Here is a 27,437-nt window from a genome sequence, read left to right on the forward strand (position 1 = left end):
CTCGGGACGCTTAACTGACTGAAACACCCATGTGTCCCCCCCATGTTTACATTTCTAAAAAATCAACTGCTGATACTTAAACATTGAAAAGATTTCAATAAACATCCAGACTTCTGGCTTCTCTTACAAAACAGAAACTCTGACAACTCTAACACTGGATATCCCTCTTAGGAACTGCTCTAGGTCCAATTCTTGTGCCCTCTTCCTTATTTAACATTCTCTGCTCTGGAGCTTAAGTTCTGGAGAAACAAATGAACAAACAGGTGGGTAATAACTGATACACACAATAATGAAGCAGGGGGAGAGAGAGGGAGTTGTTGGTGTAGGGTCAAGGGTGTCTAAGGGAAGCCTCTGACGGTAACATTTGCACATGTGAGGGAGTAAGGCACATCAGCTTGTGGGCAAAGAGTGTTCTAGGCAGAGGGCACAGTAAGTGTGAAGGCCCTGAAGTGGTTTGAGTTGGGTGAGGAGGCCAGTGTGAAATGAACGCAGAGGGGAGAATGGGAAGAGACGGCATAGAAACGGAGAGGGGTGTAGGATACAGACTCTGCTGACCCTTCCCGGAGTCTGGAGCCTGCTTCAGATTCTGTGTCTTCCTCTCTCTCTGCCCCTCCCCAGCATGCGCTCTGTCTCTCCCAAAAATAAACATTAGAAAAATTTTTTTAAAAATAATGAAAGCTTAAGTATGACTTCATAAATGAACATATTTGCAAAGAAAGGAGAAAAGGATATTTTGTAGTAAGCTGCCAGCTAAGAGTGGCTACCCCCTTCCCCATTTTATTTCCAAGTACGTTTATTTTAGGGTTAGCAGAAATCAAAACAGATCAAGTGGCAGGTCTTTTTTGTATGGATAAGATGACTGTGTTCCTGCAGCCTGGACGCTGACTGCTGCGATGAAATTGGCTCTCTTGAGCATTTCTTCCAAGGACAGATTGGGGTAGTAAGCCAGATAGAAGGCCAAAGCCCCCACAAAACTGTCACCAGCACCCTGTAATTAAAAGCATAGTTGTGGAGATAAGCATGTAGTCAGTCACCTGTTAACCAAACTGTATTTTAACAATATTTAAGTGCACTTTTTAAGGTAGAAGATTTTTAGGTCAAAGGATAGTACAGATGTTTCCATATGCCCCACATCCAGTTCTGGTAATGCCTTGTGACATCTGGTATTGTGGTACATCTGTCATAATGAACGAAATGGTATTGATATTAGCTGAACTCCATACTTGATTTGGATTTCGCTAGCTTTGCTTAATGTCCTTTTTCTGTTCCAGGATCTCCTCCAGGATGCCTACTACATTTAGTTGTCATTGCCTTAGACTCTTGTAGGCTGTGACACTTTCTTGGATAGTGTTTGTTTCTGAAGACCTTGACAGTTTTGAGGACTGGTCAGATATTTTGTAGAATATACCTCAGCTGGGCCTGGTCTGTTTTTCTTACAGTTAGACTGGTTATGGTTTTTGGGAGGAAGACCACAGAGGTGAAGTAACGTTCTCTCATCACATTATATCGAGGGTACATACTGTCAATGTGACTTGCCGCTAATCATGTTAATCTCAATCACTTGGCTAAGGCAGTCTTTGCCAGGTTTCTCCATGTAAAGCTACCTTCCTCCCTCTTTTCATACTGCACCCTTTGGAAGCAAGTCACTAACTATAGTCCATACGTAAGGGGTAGGGTAGAATATTATTTGGAATGCTTCTCTTTGGGAAATTTGCTCCCCCTGCCCCCAACTCATCACATAATTATATCTGTATGAACTCATGGGTCTTTTGAAAAATTTTAAAAATTTGTTCTTTGGGCTATAATCCAGTACTGCATTACTTCGTTGCTCAAATTGGCTCCCATGGCCCTTTGACATACCCCATTGTTTTATCTTTCGGATGCTTTACTTTCTGATATTGTAAGATGCTCCAGGTGCATCTCGTATATTCCCTGCTTTAGTTCTAGAATTAGCCACTTCCCCATTAAAATGGATGCAGAAAGTGGCGAGATCTTTTCGGATATTATTTTCAAACTAAATATAGGGACAAAACAGTTTCTTCCCATTTTCTCTGAAGCTCCAAAGATCTGATTCGGCAAAGTACATATACGGACACACAGAAACGGAAAACACCAAAGAAAGTCTTTTGACTTCCACCTTCAGGCCGGGTAATACCGAGTCATGTGTTCATCTAACAAATGTATTTAAAATAATTTATGATTATACAGTCTTACTTGAAAAATCATTCTGAAATCAGGGTCACTTTCCAGTTTTTTTCCCAGTTTGTTGTTCCATTGCACCCAAGAGTTTTCATAACGAATCTTGAGGCTATACTTCAGCCTTTGTAAAGAGCCTTGGCATGCAAGACTGTTCCAGCTGCATAGGCCTGGGACAGTGATGGACGCTAGTAAAGGGGTAAAATTCACTGTGGATTAAATGCTAAGTAGTGTGGCTGAATTTATAAATGCTGTTGGATGCTAAGACAGAGTCTGGAGAAAGCCTCTGTGAAGAAGGGAGTTCTTACAGATGAGACAGATTTATAGAGAAAGAAGGCCTCAAGGAACAAAGACACAGGAGGAGGAAGGAACAGAGTGAGCTCATGAGACAGTGAATGGCTTTAAGGAGAATGACATTTCCCCTTGTTTACACAGATAAAGCAGTCAGTATTAAACTTGCCAAGGAGTCATAGTAACGCAGGTGTGAATTCAACACTTTCCTTCCTCCCATAAATGTTTTCTGAGTGCCCAAAATGTGTCAGGGGCCATGCTAGATGCTTTGCAATTGTTTATATCAGTCCTTCCTGACGGAAACAATGGAGAGAGACATGTTTTCTGCCCTCTTAGTTTACAGCATAGCAATGCAATAGTGTTGATATTTGGTTTTCTTATTTACAAATAATGGAGGCAGTCTTTCCTTTATGTAAGTTTTATATTATTGCTTAAGCTTATTGTTACAAGCTTATATTTTTCCAAAAAACTTTAGGGAATAAAAATATTTCATGGATAATTAAGTCACGTTCCTATACCTCTCTCACCTTTAACCTGGAGCCTGACCAAAGCAAAGGCACAGGGCTGCGGGGAGACATTCTAGCGACACTGACAGAAATCAGTTCTATATATTCCTGTTGGCTAGTGGGGTGTTTAGCTGCAGACAAGATCTTAAGACAGTATAAAAAGTATTGTTCTTATATCTGAAAAGACTACTGAAACAATTTAAATTGCTTCCCATTATAAAATAGGCCAGGGAAACACAGTGTCTGGTAGAACTGTGTGTTGGAAGCATTACTTAGGTAACAGTGATTTTCAGAACTTGATTTCCTTTCATTCTTAGAGCTACACTGTGTTGGTAGAGACTGCAAAGGTAAGCTGTTCCTGTATTAAAAGGAAACTAAGCTACACAGCTTCACTGAGAACTCTAGCAAATGTTTAAGTAAAAAATAATACTAATTCTAGCCAAATTCTTTCAGAAAATAGAAGAGTCAAGGAAACACTTTCCAAATCATTTTGTAGGGCCAGCATTAGTGTGATACCAAAACCTGACAATGACGATTCAAGAAAAAACAAAACAGATCAATACTCTGCAAAAACCTTTAAAAATTTTAGTACAATGTATATGTGTATAGGTGTAGGTATATATATCTCATGACCAATAGGGTTTATCCCAGGAATGTGAGATTAGTTTAACATTAAAACCAATTACATTTAAAACTAATTAATGTTTTAAAAAATCAGCGTAGTTCACTTTTTTAAAACATGATTTTTTAGTAGGAGCAGAAGCATTTGACAAAATTCTACATCAATTTCTAATAGAAATTCAGCAAATTTGGAATAGAAGGTATAACTTGATCTTCTTGATAAAGGGCATTAATGAAAACTCTACAGTTAACATCATACTTAATGAGGAAGACTTCCTTGATGCTTTCCCCTTGATTTTGGAAAAAAAATCAAGGATGTCTATACTCATTACTCCTATTCATCATCGTACTGGATTGCCAGCCAGTGCAATAAGACAAGAAAAAGAAAAGAAAAGGCATGCAGATTTGAAAGCAGTAAAATTCTTTCTTAGATGGCACAATCACCTATGTAGAAAATCCTAAGAAATGCAGCAAAAAAGTAGATTTAGCAAGGTAAGAGGACAGAAGCTCAATATAAAAAAAATCAATTGTGGGGTGCCTGACTGGCTCAGGTCATGATCTTAGGATTCCTGGGTTCGAGCTCTGCGTCAGACTCTGCTGACAGCCCGGAGCCTGGAGCCTGGAGCCTCCTTCAGATTCTGTGTGTGTGTGTGTCTCTCTCTGCCCCTCCTTGCTTGTGCTTTCTCTTTCTCTCAAAAATAAATAAATGTTAAAAAAATCAATTGTACTTAAAAAAAAATTACATCCAAGTTAGCATATAGTGCTATAATGATTTCAGGAGTAGAATCCAGTGATTCCTTCCCTGTGTATAACACCCAGTGCTCATCTCAACAAGTGTCTGCCCTAATGTTCCTTAGCCATTTAACCCATCCCCCCACCTACAACCCCTCCAGCTACCCTCAGTTTGTTTTGTTCTCTGTATTTAAGAGTCTCTTATGTTTTATCCCCCTTCTTGTTTTTATATTATTTTTGCTTCCCTTCCCTTATGTTCATCTGTTTTGTATCTTAAATTCCTCATATGAGTGAAGTCATATGATATCTGCCCTTCTCTGACTGACTTATTTCACTCAGCATAATACCTTCCAGTTCCATCCACATTGCTGCAAATGGCATAATTTCATTCTTTCTCATTGCTAAGTAGCATTCCATTGTATATATAAACTACATCTTTATCCATTCATCAGTCGGTGGACAGTTAGGCTCTCTCCATGATTTGGGTATTGTTGAAAGCACTGCTATAATCACTGGGGTACTTGTGCCCCTATGCATTAGTACTCCTGTATCCCTTGGACAAATTACTAGTAGTGCTATTACTGGGTCATAGGGTAGTTCTATTTTTAATTTTTTGAGGAACCTCCACACTGTTTTCTGGAATGGCCGTACCAGTTTGCATTCCCACCAACAGTGCAAGAGGGTTCCCATTTCTCCATATCCTTGCCAACATCTGTAGTTTCCTGATTTGTTCATTTTAGCCACTCTGACTGGTGTGAGGTGGTATCTCAGTGTGGCTTTGATTTGTATTTCCCTGATGATGAGTGATGTTGAGCATGTTTTCATGTATCTGTTGGCCATCTGGATGTCTTCTTTAGAAAAGTGTCTATTCATGTCTTCTGCCCATTTCTTCACTGGATTATTTGTTTTTTGGGTGTGGAGTTTAGTAAGTTCTGTATAAATTTTGGATACTGTTTATCCACTATGCCATTTGCAAATATCTTTTTCCATTCTGTCAGTTGCCTTTTAGTTTTGTTGATTGTTTCCTTTGCAGTGCAGAAGCTTTTTTTTAAAATCTTGATTGAGGTCCCAATACTTCATTTTTGTAAAGCTGATTTTTTAAAAGGTAGGGTTGGAGGGCACTGAGTCTATGCAGGACTATGAGTCTATGCAGGACCATAATGTAGGTTTGAAAGCTTTGGCAATATTTAAGTGCCCGGGGGTTACTACTGATTTACTCTCGAGTGCATGGTTGGGACACTAATTGAGACTTACTGTGGGCCAGGCTTAATTAAGCATTATAATTGGCATATTGGAGCCTATTTGGCCTTATATTGTGAGCCCTAATTCTACCTCTATACTTTCACTATAAATGTTTCTCTTCTAGTGGTATGGCTTTGAAGTCAGATATATTTGTATATGAATCTTGGGCTTGCCACTTACTAGCTCTGTGACCTTGGGAAAACGAATGTAAATTCTCTGTGACTTACTTTTCTCACAAATAATGAAATGGTTAACATCTCATAGGGTTTTGTGAATCTGTCATTCCTTGCCTCTCAGTTTCCTTACCCAAAATCAATTCATAGAACTCTCAACACATGTTGCTGCTTTACTTACCGTTCCACCTTACTGCCCTGACCTCTCTGCTCTTCTGCAAGTCCACTGCATCTCCCTGTCCTTCCCCCGCCCCACTTTGTTCTGCCACATCCCTTTCTCTGTGTCCAGTCTGAAAGCATGACTGTACCAGTCTTCTTTACCTTCTCATGGCTTTCTGCAAAACCCCTTTCCTTCCTTCCTTTTTTTAAAAAAAGGATTTTTAAAAAATCTTTATTTTTATTTTTGAGAGAGAGAAAGAGACAGAGTGTGAGCAGGGGAGGGATGGAAGGAGAGGGAGAAACAGAATCTGAAACAGGCTTCAGGCTCTGAGCTGTGAACACAGAGCCTGAGGCAGGGCTCGAACTCACAGAACACGTGAGATAATGACTTGAGCTGAAGTTGGATGCTCAACCAACTGAGCCACCCAGGTGCCCCTCCTTCCTTTCTTCAGAAGGGCTTGCTCCTGGGGTGCTTGGGTGGCTCAGTTGGCTAAGTGTCTGAGTTCAGCTCAGGCCATGATCTTGTGGTTTGTGAGTTTGAGCCCCAGGTCAGGCTCTGTCCTGACAGCTCAGAGCGTGAAGCCTGCTCTGGATTCTGTGTGTGTGTCTCTCTCTCTTACCCTTCCCCACGTGTGCTCTCTCTGTGTCTCTCAAAAATAAATCAGTGTTAAAAAATTTTTAAAAAAAGGCCTGCTCCCTTATATTTTCTCAGGGTATCCCATTTTGCCACAGCTACTCAAAAACACTTTGATAACCTATGTGTTCAACTAAAAATCCCCATGAAAGTTCAGTTTTCTATTTCCTGTTTGCCTTTGTAAATAGTGGGGTGTAGATTAAATGTTCAAGTCCACATCAAAAAAGATATCTGCTTGCAATTAGGTTGAGCCATCCACAAATGCAGAAGTGTATAATTTATAGAAGAGATGGATAATAGATGTTAACAGTCACTTGGAAATTTATTAAAGAATCTACAAGTCTATACAATTTTATTTTTTTAAAAATTTTTTTTAATATTTATTTTTTGAGGAGAGAGAGGAGGTGGTAGGGACAGAGAGAGAGGGAGACACAGAATCTGAAGCAGGCTCCAGGCTCTGAGCTATCAGCACAGAACCTGACGTGGGTCTCAAATCCACGAACTGTGAGATCATGACCTGAATTGAAGTCAGCTGCTTAATTGACTGAGCCACCCTGGCACCCCTATACTGATTTTAAATAAATGAAAAAATAAATAATGGAGAAGGGAAAACTTCCTTAAAATAGAATGCCAATTAGTAAATATAGAAGTTTGAAAAATCATTACTTTGCAATCATAGTCATAGTAATAACTGATTCAGGCAAGAATCATCCACGGGTGCATTAAAACTGCTGGATGAAGGTTTGATGAGAACACAGTATTTACAAGTTTGAAAGTATCTCCATACAGATTATCTATTAATAACAAGTAGCTATTAGAGAAACCTGGTGGACACCACCTTGACAAAGAGAGCAACAAACCACTATGACAAACGGCCATCGCATGCTCCCCAGTGTGGGGCCTTGACAAGGTCATCATGTCACTTGTATAGTATTTCCGCCTAAAAGATTTACCTAACTCGGATCATGGAGAAGCACTGGATAAACCTCAGTTGAGAAAAATTCCACAACAAAAGTAGCCTGTGCTTTTCAAAAATTACCAATATCATGAAAGGCAAGGATGAGGACCTGTTTCATATTAAAGGAGCCTAAAACAGCATGACAATTAAATTCCTTACAGAATCTTGGATTGTCTCCTGGACTGAAAAAAGTATGAAAAACACTACTGAGACATTATTGGATTGTGCATACAGGATTATTTCAGTGTTAAGTTTCTTGACTTTGATAATTATATTGTAGTTTTATTATGTCATTGTTCCAAGGAGATACATCCTGAATTAGTAAGAGGTAAAGAGTCATGATGTCTGCAACTTATTCTCAAATGGTTCATCAAAAAAAAAAGTATTTATGTACTTTGAGAGGCAGTATTAAAACAAATGTGACAAGGGATGCCTGGGTGGCTCAGTCAGTTAAGCGTCCGACTCTTGATTTCGACCCTGGTCATGCTCTCACGGTCATGAGATTGAGCTCTGTGTCGGGTTGTGTGCTGGGCATGGAGCCTTCTTAAGATCTCTCTCTCTCTGCCCCTCCACCTGTTGCAAGCTCAGTCTCTCAAAAAAATGACAAAAACAAATGTGACAAAATGCTAATAACTGGTGAAACTCTGAAGGCATATAGGAGTGCTATAACTTTTCTGTAAGTAAGCAAAAATTTCAGTCAAATATTTTTCATAAAAGAAATCTTACTAAAGAAGTTTTAAAAATCAACATCAGCCACTCTTTGTGAATTTACAAATGAGCCAACTTCAGCCTCTGAATAATTTCTCTTTTTCTTAATTAAGTGGATGCCTTCTGCAAGCCGAGGTGAACTGAATTGAGAGATGCTCCTTCCTGCATTGAGAATAGTTACCTCATCAAGGCAGTTTCCCTTGCACCTAAGGACTAGGCAGTGACATCCACCTGAAAGTCATGGGGACTGAGAGGACCTTTCTGGCTGGGACCATGACTGCAGAAAAACTTGAGTTCTGAGATGTTAGTGGTAGCACTGTGGTGAGAGCATCCAGTGCTTTATCCCAGTACCACAACTGGTCTGTTGTTTACAACCAAAAACCTCAATTGAGGTGATACCCATATGTTAAGGTCTGATGAGAGGTCAGAAATCTTGTCTAGTTCTTTTCTTGAGTCCTCAGAGTTATACAATATATAAAAGCAATATTTGCTCAACTGATGACTGCTGATGGGCCAACTCTCAGCTACGTTTTCTCCAGAAGGCACGTGGCAGGTGGGGTGGTGGTGGGGTGTTCCATGTTCTTCTTTACAAAGAGGGAAGCAGTTGGGCACCTGAGTCCCCAGACACAAAGAGGTAGGGAAACTCTTGGAGGACAGGGGCCATTAGCTCAAAGACATGAAGACCAGTAAAAACTACCTTGAAAATCACATTATATCCAATGATGGAAAAGCTCTTTGAAATTTAAGCATGAAAGCGGTAGAAAAGTAAGTACTACTTAACCTTCACAAAGGAGAAAAGTAGGGAAGGGAGTGATCTTTTATGTATTTATTTTTAAAAATTTTTAATGTTTTTATTTATTTGTGTGTGAGAGAGAGAGACAGAGCATGAGCAGGGGAGGGTCAGAGAGAGAGGGAGACACAGAATCTGAGGCAGGCTCCAGGCTCTGAGCTGTCAGCACAGAACCCGATGCGGAGCTCGAACCCACGAACCGTGAGATCATGACCTGAGCTGAAGTCGTGATGCTTACCCAACTGAGCCACCAGGCGCCCTGGGAGTGATCTTTTATTGTTAGCGCTGCCTCAGGAAGCAGCAAAGCTGGGTGCGTCTGTACATGCACGACTGGCCTCATCTCATCTTTTTTTTTTTTTTTTTTTCTATAAGGCCTCATCTCATCTTAATAACAGCTCCCTGCCCCGTGCGACACTTGAGGGGACTGAATCTTAGAGACATTAGATAATTTGTCCAGGGTCACAAAGCTAGTACGTGGCAGAGTTGTAGCTTGCGTCCAGTCCCAGCAGACTCCATGCTCTGTTCACATTACACCAAAGACCAAGCATTTGTGGGAGGCAGGGAGAGAAGGAAGGAAATCACCAAGTTCCAAAGAGTCTCTCACCCTTCCATCTCCTATTCCTTTGCCCTTCTCTTAGGACACTGTACTGGCGCTGTTTTGTGTACAGGCCCACAGTCTGGGACAATCTGAAAACTCTTTGAGGACAGAGACCACATCTCTGCCCCCTCTGTTTCTCCCCCTCCTCCCCACCCCTCCCTGCCTCACCCTGTGCTTTGAGTTGACCTGACCTGTTGGACCATTGTGTTGTTTTCCTGTGATGTCTTCCAAGGTGGCCAGATGACTCGCTGAACTACATGTGACTTTCTTTTGTGTCAGTGAAAATGGAGGTTAGGTTGCTACAGCCCAGAGTTATTTGAGATTCATTCTCATTGTTGAATCTATTTATATCACAAAGCTTTCAAGTGCCAATAAATTCCTCGCCTGTTGATTCACATCTTCAGTATAACTATTTTTATACATTGGTATGATTTTTTTAATGGAAAGTGCTTTAAAAGTGGAAGCTGCATTGTATCACTTTGATTTTCCTGTAAGTAAAGTACTTTCCAATCAATCATTCTTGGAATAATGGAACAGTTCTCATTGATAGAACATGACGGTTTTAACCTTTTACTGAAAATTATTTTTGTGCCAGAAGAGGTCATGGCATAATTCATCTTTCTTCAATAAAAATACCCAGGTGGCTATGATTCGTTGCCTTCTCACAGCGATTTCCTCTTAAAGAAGAGTTGCTCTCTCCGGATGGATGTGGCATTCTGAGGTTCCTGCTCTCCTGAGGGCCTTTGCACCCCTGGGTCCAGAGAAGTCCTGGTCAGTGGTACTCACGGAAGCAGTGCAGTGAAAGAGAGCCAGACATGGTCTGTGGCATGCCCGACCTTCCAGTGGGGTGGGCGGGTGGAGGGGCTGGTCTGCGGGGCTGGCAGACTGCGCAGGCAGTCTGCGGGGCTCGTGGGGTAGGTAGCAGGACACTTCTGAGCAGCTAGTGAGAGGTCCCCGAGGGGAGAATCTGAGAGGTGGGAGCCAAGGGTGGCACCCCAGAGTTGGCGGGTGCGGTGGGGGTGGGCAGCCTTTGCCCCTAGTGCCCGAGGCATTGTTGCCCTCTGGAGGTTGCTGCTCATTTCCCTTCTCCTCCCCTTCAAACCATCCTCTCTGTCCGACTGCCCCAATCTTCCCTCCCACTGCCCCTCACCCGCCTGGAGCCCTTGACTATGACCAAGGGTTTGTTCCCTCACTTAATGCTCACATCCAGTCTCTCAGGGCTCTGCACTTCCTCTCTCTCTCTTTTTTAAATGTTTATTTATTTTGAGAGAGTGAGTGAGAGAAAGCAGAGAAGGGGCAGAAAGAGAGGGAGGGAGAGAGAACGAGAGAGAGAATCTATGCTGCCAGCACAGAGCCTGATGCAGGGCTCCAACTCATGAACCCTGAGATCATGACCTGAGCTGAAATCAAGAGTCAGACTCAACTGACTGAGAACCCAGGCGCCCCAGGGCTCTGCTCTCTTGACAAGAGATGGGAGTGTGCTGATAAAGCTCATGGAGCTGGCAGTAAATGCCTGAAAGCAGCGGATGGTGCTACCACAGCAGAGCACACCTGCATGTTGATCCAAGTCCAGGTGGCCTACGTTAGCCCTTTTGTCTGAAGTTCTGCTCAGTCAGGCTCTTGGCTGGGCATATTATTGCCTTTATTTCACAAGAGCCCATGGAGAGGTAGGTGTGGTTGGGGCTGCAGTGTATGGTTATGCAAGGTGGAACTTCACAAGGGTGTCCAGGTAAGGGGGTGACCGTGGGTCCACAGGCCATGCTCATCTCATGAGGGCCCCTTCTTCTAATCTGCACAAAGTGCCATGAAGTTTGGCAGCAAACATGAAGTTTGGCGGCAACATTCTCCTTACTTGAAAATGGAGAAAACTTGGATTCAAGGAGGTTAAATAACTTGCCCAAAGGAAAAATAAAGGTGGTAAAGGGCAGTCAAGAGTTGTACCAAGGACATCTGTGTGGAAATCCAGCAACAGAGCAGGTGCGGAAGCTAATCTGGGCTTTTGGCTACTGCTTGAATTTTCCTATTTCCCCACAGGAAGGCTTAGGTTTTCTATAGCAAGAATGACAGGGAGGGGAGAGTGGAGATGGTGAATCTCTAATGGTGTCCTTTTGTCTAGGATCCCACTTTCCCCAGTGCGCTTGGGGCAGGGGCTGAGAAGAGAGTGGGACCTTGAGTTGCCATGGGCAGGTGTGGGAGAAAGAATTTCAGGAAAGACCACCTCAGATGAACAGCCGGATAGCCTAACCTGGTTAAAGAAGGAGGGGAGGTCAGGAGGGAGTCAACTGGTCAGAAGAAAACGGAACTAGGAAGACAGTGAGAACTAGGGCGGCAGAAGAGGTGAGAGATCTGGTTGTGGTCAGAGCGTGGGACGTGAGGCTCATTCCCACCTAATGGGAGTGGTGCAGGTATTAACCATTTTCTAGGAGTCGCATGGAAGTGGGAGGCTGGCGTGGAGGTGAAGTCACTGGAAGTGAGGGCATCCTCATGGTACTGGAGTCATCTGACAGGATGACTATCAGATGGGGTGGAGGGAAGGAAGGTGATGGAGATAAACAGAATGATCAGGAAAGGATGGGCATGGAGGAGGACACTTGTGGGGATGAGCACTGAGTGTTATGTGGAAACTAATTTGACAATAAACTATTTGTAAAAAAAAAAAAAAAAAAGGAAAGGAGGTCCAGCCATTATAAGTGAATTTTATGAGCCTGTAAGATGCAGGACTCTCTACAGGAGGGCTGAGGAGGGAAGGGTGGAAGCTGCGGCGAACGGCTTTGGGATCAGGAAAGGCTTTCACCTGCGAAGGTGGTATGGGGAGTCAGGGATGTAAAGGAGCTTAGGAGGAACGAGACAGCCGGAGGGCTTCCGTGGAAGGTTTCGGAGGGAAAGAAGCAGAGAGCAGCAAGCGATTCTCCTGGGTCCCGTGTCTTTCTGACCCTCCTTTGTCTCTGTCATGCGGCCCTTTTCCATCTCCTGTACTAACAATATTGGTATTCCCTTGGCTTCTGTCCCTGGCCCGCTGTCCCTCTCATTCCCCATCATTTCCAGGGTGCCTCTACTGCTGTGGGGTTAGTTTCAACTGCTATGGACACGAGGAGTCCTAAGTTGGTACCTTTAGCGCACACTCCTCTGTCTCCAGATTCACATATCTAACTCCCCATGAGTCTGCTCAGCCAGCCTCACGTCCCCTGCAGGCAACTCTACCTCAACAGGCCCGAACTCCACTCACACCTCTGCCTGAACACGGGCCCCTTCTTGTCTTTTCCACACTGACAGTCTGGGGGTCTTCTGGATATCTCCCTCCCATATAACTAATTAGTCAGAAGTTGCCAAATTTAAATTCTAGATATTTCTCAAATCTGTCCTCTCATCTCCACCCTCTCCTCCCACCGTCCTACTTCCTGCTCATATCACCTCTAGAGGATCGCAGGAACTCCCTGATTAGTCTCCCTGCCTCCCGTCTGGCTCCTTCCAACCCAGCCTCCACACTGCTGTAGCCCTTGGGATGTTTCTCATCTTTCTTAGGATACAGTTTCAGCTTGTTAGCATGAGACATGAGGTTCTCTAGCACACTTGCCCAGTTTCATGTCTGTCTTCTTCCTGTTCACCTATGGGTCTCGCTTGGGCTCTTCCCTAGACTAATTCCTACTCCTCTTCTAGGACTCCACCGAGGTATTAACTTAGTCATCACGTAGTTACTGACTGGCACCCATTTAAAGCACTGTTTTCTCCTCCTGCACGCTCCTGCCCTCAGACCTCTTCATCCCCTCACACCTCCATCCCCTCAGACTAGCACAGTGCAGGCTCACCGCTGAACACGTGCTGACTGAACGGAGGGCTGTCAGGAGGGTGGGTGCTGAGTGATGAGGCGAAGAACACACACTGTCCCAAGAATGCCCCGTAGGAGGGATGACAGTGAGACAGACTTGTGAAAGTCCTAGTTTGCCGAATTCTAGTTGATAGAAAAGTGGACGAGTTAGAAGGCATGACGGGTATTAGTGTGGTTGGGAGAAAACCCCGTGTGATGAAAATCCCCGAGGTACGAACTTGTCAGGCGGCTCCAACAGATCCCAGACAATCTTGCAAGAATGATGTCATCACGAGGCTTCATTTGTTAGGAATCCGTACCCACGCCGGATGACTCATCACCCGGACTGCTGAGGGACCCTAACAGTTAAAACCCTCACATTCCTCCTTGATGTCTTAACACATTCCATCTGACAAGTAGATACCACTTTCCTTTCTTTGCAAAACCTCTCCCTACACAAAGCTATTCAAAGCCCACGCTGTTGGACCCAAATTCCTCAGCCAGGCTTGTGGTTTGAGAAGCCAGGGAGAAGGCAAATGGGCTGAACCATGACTAACTCCCAAGTCAATGCACTGTTTCTTCACACACACACACAAAAGAATACTGCAAGGGGTTTAGGAAGGGGAGGGAGAACCACATAAACCCGCCAGGGTTCCTGTCACCCAGGAACCTCCCCCACGCAGGCAGGGCTGCACCAAAGCCGAGGTGGCTCCCCCTCGGGCTAGCCTGGCGGCAAGTCTTGCTCTGCTCTTGCTTCCAGGTTTTTTTTTTTTTTTTTTTAAATTTTTAAATGTTTTATTTATTTTTGAGAGAGAGAGACAGCATGAGCAGGGGAGGGTCAGAGAAAGAGGGAGACACAGAATCTGAAACAGGTTCCAGGCTCTGAACTAGCTGTCAGCACAGAGCCAGACGTGAGGCTTGAACCCACGAACCGTGAAATTATGACCTGAGCTGAAGTCGGATGCTTAACTGACTGAGCCACCCAGGCACCCCTAAAACATTTTTTTAACATTTATTTTTGAGAGACAGAGACAGAGTGCGAGTGGAGGAGGGGCAGAGGGAGAGGGAGACAGAATCTGAAGCAGGCTCCAGGCTCTGTGCTGTCAGTACAGGGCCTGATGTGGGGCTCGAACTCATGAGCTGTGAGATCATGACCTGAGCCGAAGTCGGACGCTTAACTGACTGAGCCACCCAGGCTTCCAGGATCTAAGAATGGGGCTCCTGCCATGCTCCTGCCTGCAGGCGGCTGCGGCATGAACATCTGGCCGGGCCCGGGGAAGCAGAAGTCATTCTTTCTCCTTCAAGGGCTCATCATGGACTGGCAGGAGACCCAGGGTCATGACCCTCCAGGAAGCAGCACGGAGGGAACAAACAAACCTGGGTTTAAATCCTGCCTTCTCCCCTTTTGATTAGCCATGTGTCATCTTTTAAACATGGTAAATTCACTATTTTTATACTTACAGTGAAGCCCCTCTGGACACAGCTGGGAAAAATGTTTTTCTCAACTGGGAACATGTTTTCTCAGCTGGGACAATGCAGTCAATGGTTTGGAATCAGATGGGCCGGAGTTTAAGTCCCGATTTCACCACTCTGGCAAGTGACTCAACCTCTCTGTGACTATCTGTAGAGCGGGAACCTACCCCATAGGGCTCCTGTAAATACTGAATTAGATAACGTATGTGAAAAGGCCCAGCACAGAGCCTGGAGGAGAGCGGCTGCCCAACAAGAGTGGGATGGACTAGATGGTCTGAACTCAGAGGCCCCTTCATTTGTTAACATTTTTGGAGATGAAAGCCCATGGTCTACGTCAGGAGGGACCAGACAAGGACTCTAAGGAACAAAGGGGCTTGTGATCGTAGGGTATGACCCTAAGGGTCCTAGGGGAAGGAGCTGATGCTGTGACCAGCTTTATGTTGCAAGAGTGCTCCCTCAGCCAGAAAGAGACAGAAGGCAGTGTCCTGTAGCTCTCATTACAAGGGAGGCCAGGCTCCAGAGAGTTCTAGTAGTGACCTCCTGTATGTGCTGGGGCCTGGGACAGCCATTCCTCTGTGGCGGCAGGGAGATACTTTATGAGACCTCTAAAGAGGCTGTGAGTAGGAGATTAAAGAAATGTAAAGTGGAGAGAATGGAGGGCCCTGTAGTCAGTGCAAGACTGGGGAGACCTGGTAAACCTTATGCTTTCATTTGAGGAGAAGGAACACAGGGAGAGCGATGAGCGAGGCTTGTGCGAGTAGCCTACGGCTGGGAGGGGCTGGAGCACAGCACGGGAAGAGGGTGACCTGCTGGCCGGGGAAGCTGTGCCCGTCTTCCGCACTGCCGCTCTGAGGGAGGACCGTGTTTTCCCGCAAAGGGAGCCAGCCACTGGGCAGAGGGCAGCTGCCCGGGAGGGGGCGTGGTGGTGGTGGCAGAGCCTGGGGGATGGCAGGTAGGCCGAGCAGACGGCGCAGGGACGGCACTGGAGGATGTGCCTCTAGCTGTGGGGGAGTCTGAGGTCGGGGCCCATCCTATTTAGTGATGGATGCTGGGTCACCTGATCCGTCCTCCCCATGTAACAGACCTCACCACTCAGGGTGTGAACAGACAGAGAGGCCCTGCCTAGACCCTTCAATCCATTCGGGGCGTGCATTCTCAGCTGGGGTGGTATCTCCCGACGGGGGTAAATTCCTTCTTGCAAGGTGCGGAGGGGGTTGCGGTGAAAAAGTTTTTTGACATATTATAATGATATGTGGTTCTCCAAAGGCACAGTATGTAAATGTATCTATCTATCTATCTAGAAAGAGAGAGTATCTGTGGTAATAAAATTTCACAGGGGAAGATGACAAATAGGAAAAAAAAATCTTAAAAGGCTCCTTTTAAGAAAAGAAGGTTGAGAAACCCTGAAGTAGGACCTCTTGTTCCAAAGAACTGCCAGTGGCCTGACCACGATCTTCTGGTGCAGAAAGAAGCCCCAGCCGGTGATCTCCAAATTCCCTGGCACACGAGGCAGGCCTTGGTGGCTCCCTGCCTTCTTTCTGCTGAGCCAGAAACCCCTGCATCTCCCAGCCAGCTCCTCTCCTGTGGCCTCAGTCAGGTCTCCATGGCCACGAGTGAGCTCTGAGCAAGTCCCAACCCCTGGGTGAGGACTTCACAAGGAGATTAGAACCAGGGTAGCCTGGACTATCTTCCCAAGGCAGGAAAGTGCAAAGGTTCTCTCCTAGGCAGGCAAGAGCGAGTCTGATAAACATACCATGAGACAGGACACTGCTTACACAAGAACCCCGTTTCACAGCTCAAATCTGAATATCATGATTTTCTCTTATCAGCACATACTGACCTCAGAAGGATGAGATCACATCCTTTCCAACCTCAACCTTCTAGCTGCCCTAACCAGATCCGTTTAGGAGCATCACGACGGACAGCGAGAATCCAGTTTTCTTATCACTATTGTGTAAGGGCTGCTGATTTTTATTCTAAATAAACCTGTAGGGAACATGGACAAATCATTATGTCAGAAAAGTCCCTGGCTGTAGCTTCAACTATTAGCTACCTTCATTTGTTACTTTTAAATTTCAATTATTAGGCTGAGAGTAGTCAGCTTTTAAAACACAATGTGATTAAAAGAAAGAGTAAATATTTCCTGCCTTAATATATTTCAAATGATTATTATTTTCTATTAATCAAGTACAAAACTGCATGCAGCAAAGTCCTAATGTGATTTTTATTCCTGTCTTTTACATAGGCACAGTGTACACAGCTCTACACTTTATAAAAAAAGAAAAGCAAGAAAAAAAAATGTTTGTTTTAAGTTAGCTACAGGCCCAACATGAGGCTCAAATTCACAACCCTGGGACTAAGAGTCACATGCTCCACTCACTGTGCCAGCCAGGTGTCCCCTCCCCACCAAATAGCTTGAGATATAACTCATGTAGCATATAAACTGCCCACTTTGAGTATACAATTCAGTGTTCTTTAATATATTCACAGCATTGAACAACCATTACCACAGTCTAATGACAGCAATTTTCATCCTCCCTAAAAAGATACCTCGTACCCATTGACAACCATGCTTCCTACCTTCCTGATACCTCCAGGCCTAGGAACCACTGATCTACTTTCTGTCTCTATAGATTTGCTAAATAGGCACATGTTTTTGAGCAAAAAAATTTCGTATTCTAATTCCATAATTAACCAATAGCTTATTATTGCATAACCAGATGATAAATTCATAACATTTAACCAACTGGAGTCATAACTAATCTCTAGATTTTGTGTGAAAAGTGAAGTTGACACTGGCCTAGTGAGAACTGCTCTGTTCCTAAAACTACATTCCTAATGGGCACCGAGGCAATAGCTTTAGCTTCCTTCCTGCCTAGATATGTTCACCAAACAGTCGGTAAAGATGCTAAGTGAAATAATAAATATACCAGGACCTTGCCATTGAAGAATTCCTATGGTGAAGGTGTCTGTAAAGGCTCATCTCTAAGGTAAAATCCACCTACATTCTCTCTAGCACAGACGTTGACTGGGCAGGGTTTTAACTCTTGGATTCTATAGATTTGGTTTGCTTGAGGAATTTTCTTTTTGGGCCTCTCTCCAATGATTACCATGTGGCAATGGACACTTAGCTTCCTTCTTGAAGGTCAGGACTCCCTTGCATAAGTGGGTGGTTTTAGTACAGACTCTTCTACTGCCAGTATGTGACAAGTTCCGGTCATGAGAGCTTCAGTGCCGACGTACACAGTCTGTCCTTACCAATCATCACAAAGCTTTCCGCAGAAAACAGCATGTCTGAAAATGGATATATTTTTCTAGAGCTTGCAGCCATTTATCAGGCAGTGGTTTTCCTCTTAGCAACAGATAAACTGGTAGGCTGACTTGGCAGAATCTAAGACACATCCACCAAGACGATGAATCAGTCATTATGTAGGAAAAAAAGGTGGATCTGGCCAAGGAAATAACTTCTTCCAAGTCTTTGCCCTGGTAAATGCTCAAATTACCAGAATCCTGTCTAAAGAATGACAGTGACTTTCACTTTTCATAGTACTGTCATAAACATGCATTACAGAGCATGTTTGCAGATGTGATTCATTTGGATCACATTACAATCCTGTGACATAGATAGGATGGGTCTTTCATTTTTCCAGACGAGAAACCAAGTGTGAGAACTTGGTCAAGGTCAAATGGCGTGGTGGCAGAAGTGGATGCCTCAGTTGAAGGCCAGGCTTTGTTGAAGCAGTCCTCTGGAGAGGCATCCATGTACTCCAACTTTGCTCAAAAAGATTTTGAAATCTTTTCTTTGGAATACTTTAAAAATCTATAGCACATCTTTGAATATCCTCAATGGAGGCAGTATTTCATCTTCTACATCAATGGTTCTCAAACTAGAGCGAATTACCTGGGGGGCTCGTTAAAATGCAGATTGCTGGGCTTACCCCTAGAGTTTCGGATCCATTAAATCTGGGGTAGGGCCCAGATGACTTTCCCACGTGATGGGGATGTAGCTAGTCCAGGGATGCACTCTGAGAACACTATCCTAAGGAATTTATTTCTGGAAAGGGTGAATCATTCAAAAACAAGTCTTGTGATTACAGTGGAGATCAAGCTAGGGAATTCCACCACTGGCCAAGAACCGTGGGCAACTATAAAGACCACCACCAGTTCTGAGGGAAATTAGAATGAAGAGCTCCAAAAAGGTTCTAAATAATGGCAGTTTGGTTAAACTAAATGTGAAGCTTTTTATTTAGAATTTTTTTAAGTTTACTTATTTTTGAGAGAGAGAGAGAGAGAGTGTGAGCGAGGGAGGGGCAGAGAAAGGGAGAGAGAGTCCCAAGCAGGCTCCATGCTGTCAGCATGAAGCCTGACAGGGGGCTTGAACCCATGAACTATGAAATCATGACCTGAGCCAAAATCAAGAGCTGGATGCTTAACTGACTGAACCACCCAGGCATTCCAATGTGAAGCTTTTTAATATTACTACTTTAAAGGGGATTTTGCTCTTTCAGATGTGTGCTAAAGAATTTTTCTCATACACACTAGTACATGTATGAGAGGTACTCCTTTATTTCCCAGCTTTAGAAAAAGGAAAGAAACCACGGAGGTGACACCCACATTAGGGAGAATCAGTATCAGGGAGAATTAATTTACAGCAGCTGACTAGTTAGGCTGGTAAAGCGGGGGTACTTTTTAGGCTGCAAGCATGATGGGTGTGGATGATGAGGGAAAAGCTTGGACTCTTCCTAGGCTGGCTGTTCTGTTGAGATTAGAATGGAAAAGGGGGCGCCTGGGTGGCTTAGTCGGTTAAGCGTCCGACATTCGCTTAGGTCATGATCTCGCGGTTCGTGGGTTCGAGCCCCGCGTCGGGCTCTGTGCTGACTGCCAGCTCAGAGCCTGGAGCCTGTTTCAGAGTCTGTGACTCCCTCTCTCTCTGACCCTCCCCTGCTCACGCTCTCTCTCTCTCTCTCCTAGAAATAAATAAAACATTAAAAAAAATTAAAAAAAAGAGATTAGAATGGAAAAGGTGAGAAGATCTAATTTTGGATGCTAAAGGTAAAAATGCAATGTTTTATGGGGAAAGAAAATTCCAGCAGGAAAGAAGAATGAACCACATTAGGTATTTAAGCTGGGAGTCGATCCTTCGTGTCACAGAAGGGGAAAAAAGAGGTGGAGGACTGCCTAAATATTCATTCTAATTTTATTTTCAATTCTACATTACATTAAACTCTCCTTGTACTCTTTAATTTACAGCAACTGCTGACACAAATTGGTGTGCCTTCTCTTCTTTGACATCAGTATTTCTCTTGAATTATGCATTTCCATCTGGAATGAGGTTTATGGGGCTAAAGCCGTCTTTATCTTAGATGGATGAAAACAGAGAGGGATCAATCGGGGGTTGAGTGCAAAACCAAAGTAAGGTGAGGCCGATATATGTTTGTTTAAGGAAGCATCTCACTGTAGGTGGTATTAGAAAATGACACCAGTCTTTCAAATTTCAACATATTAAAATTCAACTAACAGTGGGGTGCCTGGGAGGCTCAGTTGGTTAAGCAGCTGACTTTGGCTCAGGTCACGATCTCACGGTCTGTGACTTCGAGCTCTGCATTGGGCTCCAGGTGCTGAGAGCTCAGAGCCTGGAGCCTACTTTGGATTCTGTGTCTCCCTCTCTCTGCCCTTACCCTGCTCTCTCTGTCTCTCTGAAAAATAATTAAACATTAAAAAAAATTCAACTACTAGAGAACAAAAAAAATTTATTAACCTTCATCCCAGGACTTCCAGAGTCTTCATTTACTGGTACCCTACAAGTATTTGGTAGCCATTTCTAAGAGGACAGATGATCATAATAACTGCATCACTTCTATTTGGTCTAAAATTAAGTTGAAGGAAAACTAAATCACCAGCCTGATGCCTTGTTTTGCCTATCCCAAGCTTCCCACATGAATGTACATAGTTGTGGTGTTCAACCTCAGAGGTGAGCACCATAGACTGACCTGCCTCCACTCTTGGTGATAAATGGCTCCTGGTCCAAGTCAACAATTGGTCCATATTGAAAAGGTCATTTGCTGGTTTCATCTGGGGCCTGACTCAGTGTCCACTCTCAGCTTCTGGTTTGTGAGGGTTCTGGCCTGGCCAGTCATACTAGTATTGAAATGGGGCATTTTGATGAAACCATTTTGAGTTAGCAGTTGCATTAAAATGACCGTATGAAAAATGCAGACACACTGTCTCATATTACCAAATAACACACAGAACATTCCTGACCCCACACCCTTTTCTGCTACCTCATGCCACTCTCAGCCCAAGCCTGGGCTCTACCTGGAAAACAGTCCTCAGCCATCTCAAAAAACTCTCCATTTTTAATCTTTACCCATCACACATTCCACCCCAGGAATGGGAATTGGGGATAAGGTGAAGGTCTTTGCTTTGTACGCTGCTTGATAGTTTAGAAAAAAGGAGAGCTTTATGTTTAATTATAATAGTTTAATATTCTTGAATCAGTACAGCCACATGAAAAGAGCCCAGTCTTAAATACTATTTGGCTAAAACTGGCTGTGCCTAGCAGCCTTGGAATGAAGTCACTTCCTCTCCAGAACAGCCTAATTTGAGCAGTGGTTGGCCAGCCTGAAGAACATGTGAGGGTCTCTTGTCAACCTGGGATGTGGCCCTGCTGTGGCAACCTCGGAGTGGGGAGACCATGAGTCTAAGGAGTCAATGGCTGCCCTTGCCCCTCTTCAGGTTCACGGGCAGGGCTGGCATGTGGTCAGCAGGTGCTGCTGAGTCACAGCCCTCACTGCTCTTCTGTCTGGCTGGCCACAGAGAATGGCCTGTGGAGACCTGCAACTGGTAAAAAACCCCCTTCTGGCCAAAATGTCTGTGGTGGCTTAATTTATTCTATAATTTAAAGAATTCCATTATTGGAAAGGAATAAAGAAAGAGAAGTAGAGTCTTGAGTATGAGCTAAAACTTGAATAAAAAAGGCCCATTCTTCAGGCAATATTAATGGAAGCTTTGTGTAAATAACTGTATATTGGTGAGTAAATGGCACTTAAAACTAAAATGTCTCTTAGTGGTTGACTGGGTTCTAAAGGCTGGCCTTGCCTTCTGTGCTCAGCAATCTTTTTCCTTTGTGATTCCACTCTTCTAGACAGAAAACAGTTAATCCAATAGGATTTAGTATCTCACAAAAGATTATGCTAGAACATCTTCTGCCAAATGTTCATCTTCTAGCAGCTGCTTTTTTATTTTGGTGACAGGTACTTGAAATAAAGTCATTGTTCTCTGGGAAAACTGCATGCTAAATACTATAGAGCTCCCAGATTATTAAACAGCAAAGACATCTGATAATATTAGCACCAACCACAGGTTCCACTTCTGCTGATGCACAAAATTTTGAGTAGTTAGTCATTTCACAATATCATATTTATATCCTTTTTTGCTTGAGCTGTTAGGCCACAAAATCTGTAGGCAGTTGCTGTTATAAAAGGGTTCTCTGGGTTATTTATAACGTCCCTGGTTCCTTACAGTTGCTGGTTCACTCTTGGGTCTTGGGCCGGTCGTACACTGGGGGAATGAAGGGTGGAACTGGATCTGGGAATCTCACTGCTGAAGGCTGGTGTGGATGATTCACAACAACCTGTACGCCTTGGCCCGAATACCTGCTTTGTCTACACAACCGAACTCATCACATACTGGCTGATTTGTCACTTCCTCAGGGGGACAGCGCGCAGTTATGTGAAGGCTGTGTTTATATCTAGAGAAAGTTAGGGTCTCAGGCACAGGTGGTAGGGGAGACATCTCAACCAGCATTGTGTCGCAAAAGAGTTTCCTTCACATGCGATTTATTTTCAATGCTACTCTGTTGCACAGATCAGTGATTCCCCAAAATGGGGGTGGCAGGCAGCCAGATATGCCCAATGGAAGGGCGTATGGGGATCACCTGAGCCTTTCATTTTATTTTCTGTAAACTACATAGGCACCTTCCTGTGCCATCTACAGAGAATCACCAATGATATGGACTGTTTCTAACAGGAGTAGGTCTTATCCCTTAGGTGAGTCAAGGCTCAAAAATGCTGACAACCACCAAGATTGATAGAATGACCTATAGGCATCTTACTTGGTTCCCCCACCCTTTAATTTTAAAGGACATGAACTACCATTCTGTCCTTTGAATTCTTGAGAGTTCCTAAACTCCCTTCTTAACATCCCCATTGCCACTTCCTAGTCCAGGCTGCTGTAATCTGTTACTAGATAGATCAAGGCAACAGTCTGGGTGGTTCTCTCTGCCTCCAGTATTGTAATCTCCAATTTAGTCTTTATAAGCAGCCATTTTAATTTTTTTAACAGAGTACAAGTCTGATAAAAATCTATCCCTGCTTAAACTCTTCAATGGCTCCCATTGCCCTCAGAAGAACGTGCAAATTTCCAGTTGTGGCAAATGAAGCCCTTTACAGCCCATCCCTGTTAGAGCCACACCTCATCCCGTTCTGTTCTTCCTTGTACCATAAGCTCTTCCCACACAGAACTACTTAAACTGGAGGCACAAACTTGACACACTCTCTTAGTCCTGGACCTTTCATATGCTGCTGCCTCTGCCTGGGTGACCCTTCCCCAAGCTGACTTATCCTGTAGCTCACCCTCCCTTGCCCTCTCAAAAGCAGGGCTGTGGGCCTCTCAGGCCGGGTGGACTCCTCAGATGTGCTCCCACCACACCTCAGGGGCCTCCCCGTTATAGCACTCCTCATTCGGACTGTGGGCTACAGACTCTTCCAGACTTAAGCTCTTTGTGGCCAGGGACTGTCTTTTTTTAAAGTTTATTTATTTCGAGAGAGAGCGAGAGAGAGTGCACGTGCACAAGTGTGGGAGGAGCAGAGGGAGACAGAAAATCCCAGGCGGGTTTCACGTTCAGCGCGGAGCCCAACCCAGTGCTCAATCTCGCCACTAGGGGATCGTGACCCAAGCCGAGAGAGGGACGTCCAACTGACTGAACCACCCAGGTGCTCTGCCAGGAACGATCTTACCACATTAGTGTCCCTATTATAGCAGTGCGCACCTGCTGTTCAGCATGCAGAAAATTAAAATACCGTGTGCTGAATAAATGTATGTGCAGTGGGGTGCTCCTCCCCTCCTTTTGCCAGAACTTCCTACAGGGGTCATTTCTGTTTCTTTAAGGACAATGACTTTCTGTGTTTAAAGGACTGTGTTTTCAGTTCTAGAGGTCACTTTTGTTTCATCAACCCTGGAACAAGAATAAGGTGATAGGCAGCCTCAGGATCCCAGGCTTCTCTCTATAGCAATTTTAAAAGGCATGAAGAATAGAAAAGAGAAGGTCTAATATATACCTTATAGGGGTACTAGAAGGAGGGGATTGAGGATGTGGAGGAGAGGTAATAAGAGAGAATAGTTAAGAATTTTTCAGAGTTGATGAGAAACACAAATACTGATGTTTACAGCAGCGTTATCAACAGCAGCCCAATTATGGAAACAGCCCAAGTGAGGAATAGATAAAGATGTGGTGTGTGTATATACAATGGAATATTACTCAGCCGTAAGAAAGAGTGAAATCTTGCCATTTGCAATGACATGGATGGAGCTGCAGTGTATTATGCTAAGTGAAACAAGTCAGTCTAAGAAAGACAAATACCATATAGTTCCACTCAAGAAACAAAACAAATGACCATATGGGGGGGGGGGAAGGGAGGCAAACCAGGAAATAGACTCTTGAGCTGTAGAGAACAAACATGGTTACCAGAGGGGAAGTAGGTGGGGGGGTTGGGTTAAGTAGGTGATGGGGATTAAGGAGTCCACTTTTTGTGATGAACCCTGGTGTTGTATGTAAGTGATGAGTCACTAAATTCTACACCTGAAACTGATATTACACTGTATGTTAACTAACTTGAATTTAAATAAAAACTTGAAGGAAAAAAAGAGTGTTGAGAGTTCCCCTCCCCAAAGCTTCAGGAAGAACAGAGTCATAAGCAGTATAAATAAGAATAGGGGCATCTGGGTGGCTCAGTCGGGTAAGTGTCTGACTTTTGCTTTCAGCTCGGGTCATGATCTCACCGTTCATGAGTACAAGCCCCACATCTGTCAGCACAGAGCCTGCTTGGGATTCTTTCTCTGTTCCTCCTCTGCTCGCTCTTTCTCTCTCTCTCTCAAAATAAATAAATAAACATAAAAATTTTTAATAAATAAGAATAAAGTCAGATCTGGGCTCACTGTACTAAAACTGCAGAATGGCAAAGGTCAAGAAAAATTCTTACAAAGTTCTACTGTTCTTCTGTCCAAATGTGTTTCTAAAAGCTGGGTCCTGATATAGGCTGCATCTTCACAGCACTAAGCATCTGAAAGCAAAGAGGTCACATTGTGTTTCTAATGTTTTATCTCTTTATATTAAGAAATAACAAAAGCTGGGTGGTGGGTCCATGGGGGGGGGGTGTCATGATCTTTTGTTCTCTATACTTTTCAGTATAAATGAAATATTTCACAATTTATAAAGAAGGAAGGAAGGGAGGGCAGCAGGCAACCTGACTGGCCTTGGGGTGCCTGAGGGAAGTTAGTAAATGGAAGTATTTGATACAAATTATATTTCGCGTACAACTGAATCCATATAATTAGATACCCACGTGCTAAAACTAAAAGAGCAGACTAGAGGAAGACAGTTTTCTTAACAGGGAATAGGACAGTCACGGGAAGTCACTTAGTAAATATAACCATGATCTTTCTTTCCCTAGTTTGCACTTGTTGACCATGGAAGGAAAAGGATATCGAATTTTCAGTTTTTAGAGACTCTTTTTAAAATTTTTTTAAAATGTTTTATTTATTTCTAGGAGAGAGAGAGAGACAGTGTGAGCAGGGGAGGGTCAGAGAGAGAGGGAGTAACAGAATCTGAAACAGGCTCCAGGCTCTGAGCTGGCAGTAAGCACAGAGCCAGACGAGGGGCTCGAACCCAAGAACCGCGAGATCATGACCTGAGCGAAAGTCGGACGCTTAACCGACTAAGCCATCCGGGCGCCCCTCAGTTTTTAGAGACTCTTTTAGAGGAATGTAATTCACCTAACCTCTGGAGCCTTCTGTCCCCAAACCACATCACTTTTGTATAAAGCTCTCCTGTAGTTTTAAAAGGAATGGGCAGAGGAGGAGGAAAGTGTGAGTGACGAGTCATCTCTTTACATTCTGTCCCACTGCCAGTACATTTTACTCACGCATACATGCACACATGACATTCACGCCACCAACTATTTATTCACGCAGAGCATACCTCCTCAGCACTGAAAATACACAAAGTATCCACACCACTAACCTATAACGCACACATTTTCACACGAAGGCAGACAGATATTCAGCAAGCTGTGAACCACACACCTCCTTCCTCCTTTCCTTGTTCACCTCTATCAGCAGCGATGGCACTGAGGGCAGTGGGCATGGCTCCAGCTCACTGGATTCTACAGTTTGGCTCCAGATGGTTTCTTTGCCTCCTCATAATTTCAGGTCTCCCCAAGAAACATCTCCACACACTGGAAGCCACTTAGAAGAACTATGGTAGACTCCTGACTGCCGCCCCCCCAGCCAAGTTATCACACTGCTATGGAGGACACTAGATACCACACTGGTCGCTAGGAGCAGGCAGAAGTGGAGTGTAGGGGAGGAAGCAAGAAGTCTTCACTGTGGCTGGATAAGCAAGCTCATACTGCTTGCTTCTGACCAGGACAGGGACTATTTCCTGTCCTTTCAATCAGGGGTCGCTGAGGCCCACAGAACACTCTAAACCTAGATTTAGAGTTTGCTCTCTTGACTTCTGCTGAGGTTTTAACAGATATTTTTTCTCTCCATCTTCCTTCCACCTCCGTGCCCCTGTTCTCCACTACCATTGCTCTTTATCATCTCTGGCTGTTTTTGAGTTCTGAAGCAGGGCCGGGGGTCCAGCTTTCTGTGCGGGAGCTGCTGAGATGTCGGGCAGTTGGACATGCATGTCCAGATCCTGCCATGGGACAGTGCGTTAGGAAAACAGAAAAAACAGCCTTGTATTTGGCCCTGGTTCAGTTCCTCAAAGTGAAGATGACATTTCTGGTAAGCAGTTACAATTAGATTTTTAGAGCCCTGGGTTTTCAACTGATCACATGCAGGATTAAGAAAGATAATTTAAAATATTTAATTCTGCCTGATTAGCCAGTAAATGAGGTGATCTGCTGATATGGAAGTAATGTAATAGAGCTAATATGGACCCCCGGGCATGACAGATGTCTTGTGCCTTGTCGATCAGTGTCTTTAGCAATTACCTTGTCCTCTGTCCTTTCTTCATATTTAGTCAACTTCTTTTTTTCATTTTCATCTTTTCTGGCAGCCAGAGTTGGCAGAGTGGTTCAGATATCGTATCCATTTATTGATATCATTCCTAAGGTTAAGATGGCTACCTTGGAGCCTCATCCGGGTTTTCTGTATCTTATGATGTGTATTTCAGAGATGCCATTTACCCTCTTTAACTTCTTTTCTATCACTGCTGGTAAAATAATCTAAGGATAGTTGTTTTTAAATTTATTTTTTTTGTTTACATC

General features: G+C 44.0%; 1 protein-coding gene across 3 annotated transcripts in view; it reads right to left on the minus strand.

Moving 5' to 3' along the window:
- Positions 1 to 764: 764 nt before the first annotated feature.
- RBKS (ribokinase) overlaps positions 765 to 27,437 on the minus strand; it is an 87,585-nt gene continuing 60,912 nt past the window's right edge. For all 3 annotated transcript variants that reach the window (XM_039238421.1, XM_039238418.1, XM_039238419.1), the window contains one exon: positions 765 to 988. In XM_039238421.1, coding sequence (XP_039094352.1) covers positions 815 to 988 — 174 coding nt within the window. In that variant the 3' untranslated portion in view covers positions 765 to 814. The remainder of the gene's footprint in view (positions 989 to 27,437) is intronic.

This window comes from Hyaena hyaena, unplaced genomic scaffold (genome assembly GCF_003009895.1).
Source record: "Hyaena hyaena isolate Hyena2069 unplaced genomic scaffold, ASM300989v1 scaffold_140, whole genome shotgun sequence".
NCBI classification, from domain to species: domain Eukaryota; kingdom Metazoa; phylum Chordata; class Mammalia; order Carnivora; family Hyaenidae; genus Hyaena; species Hyaena hyaena.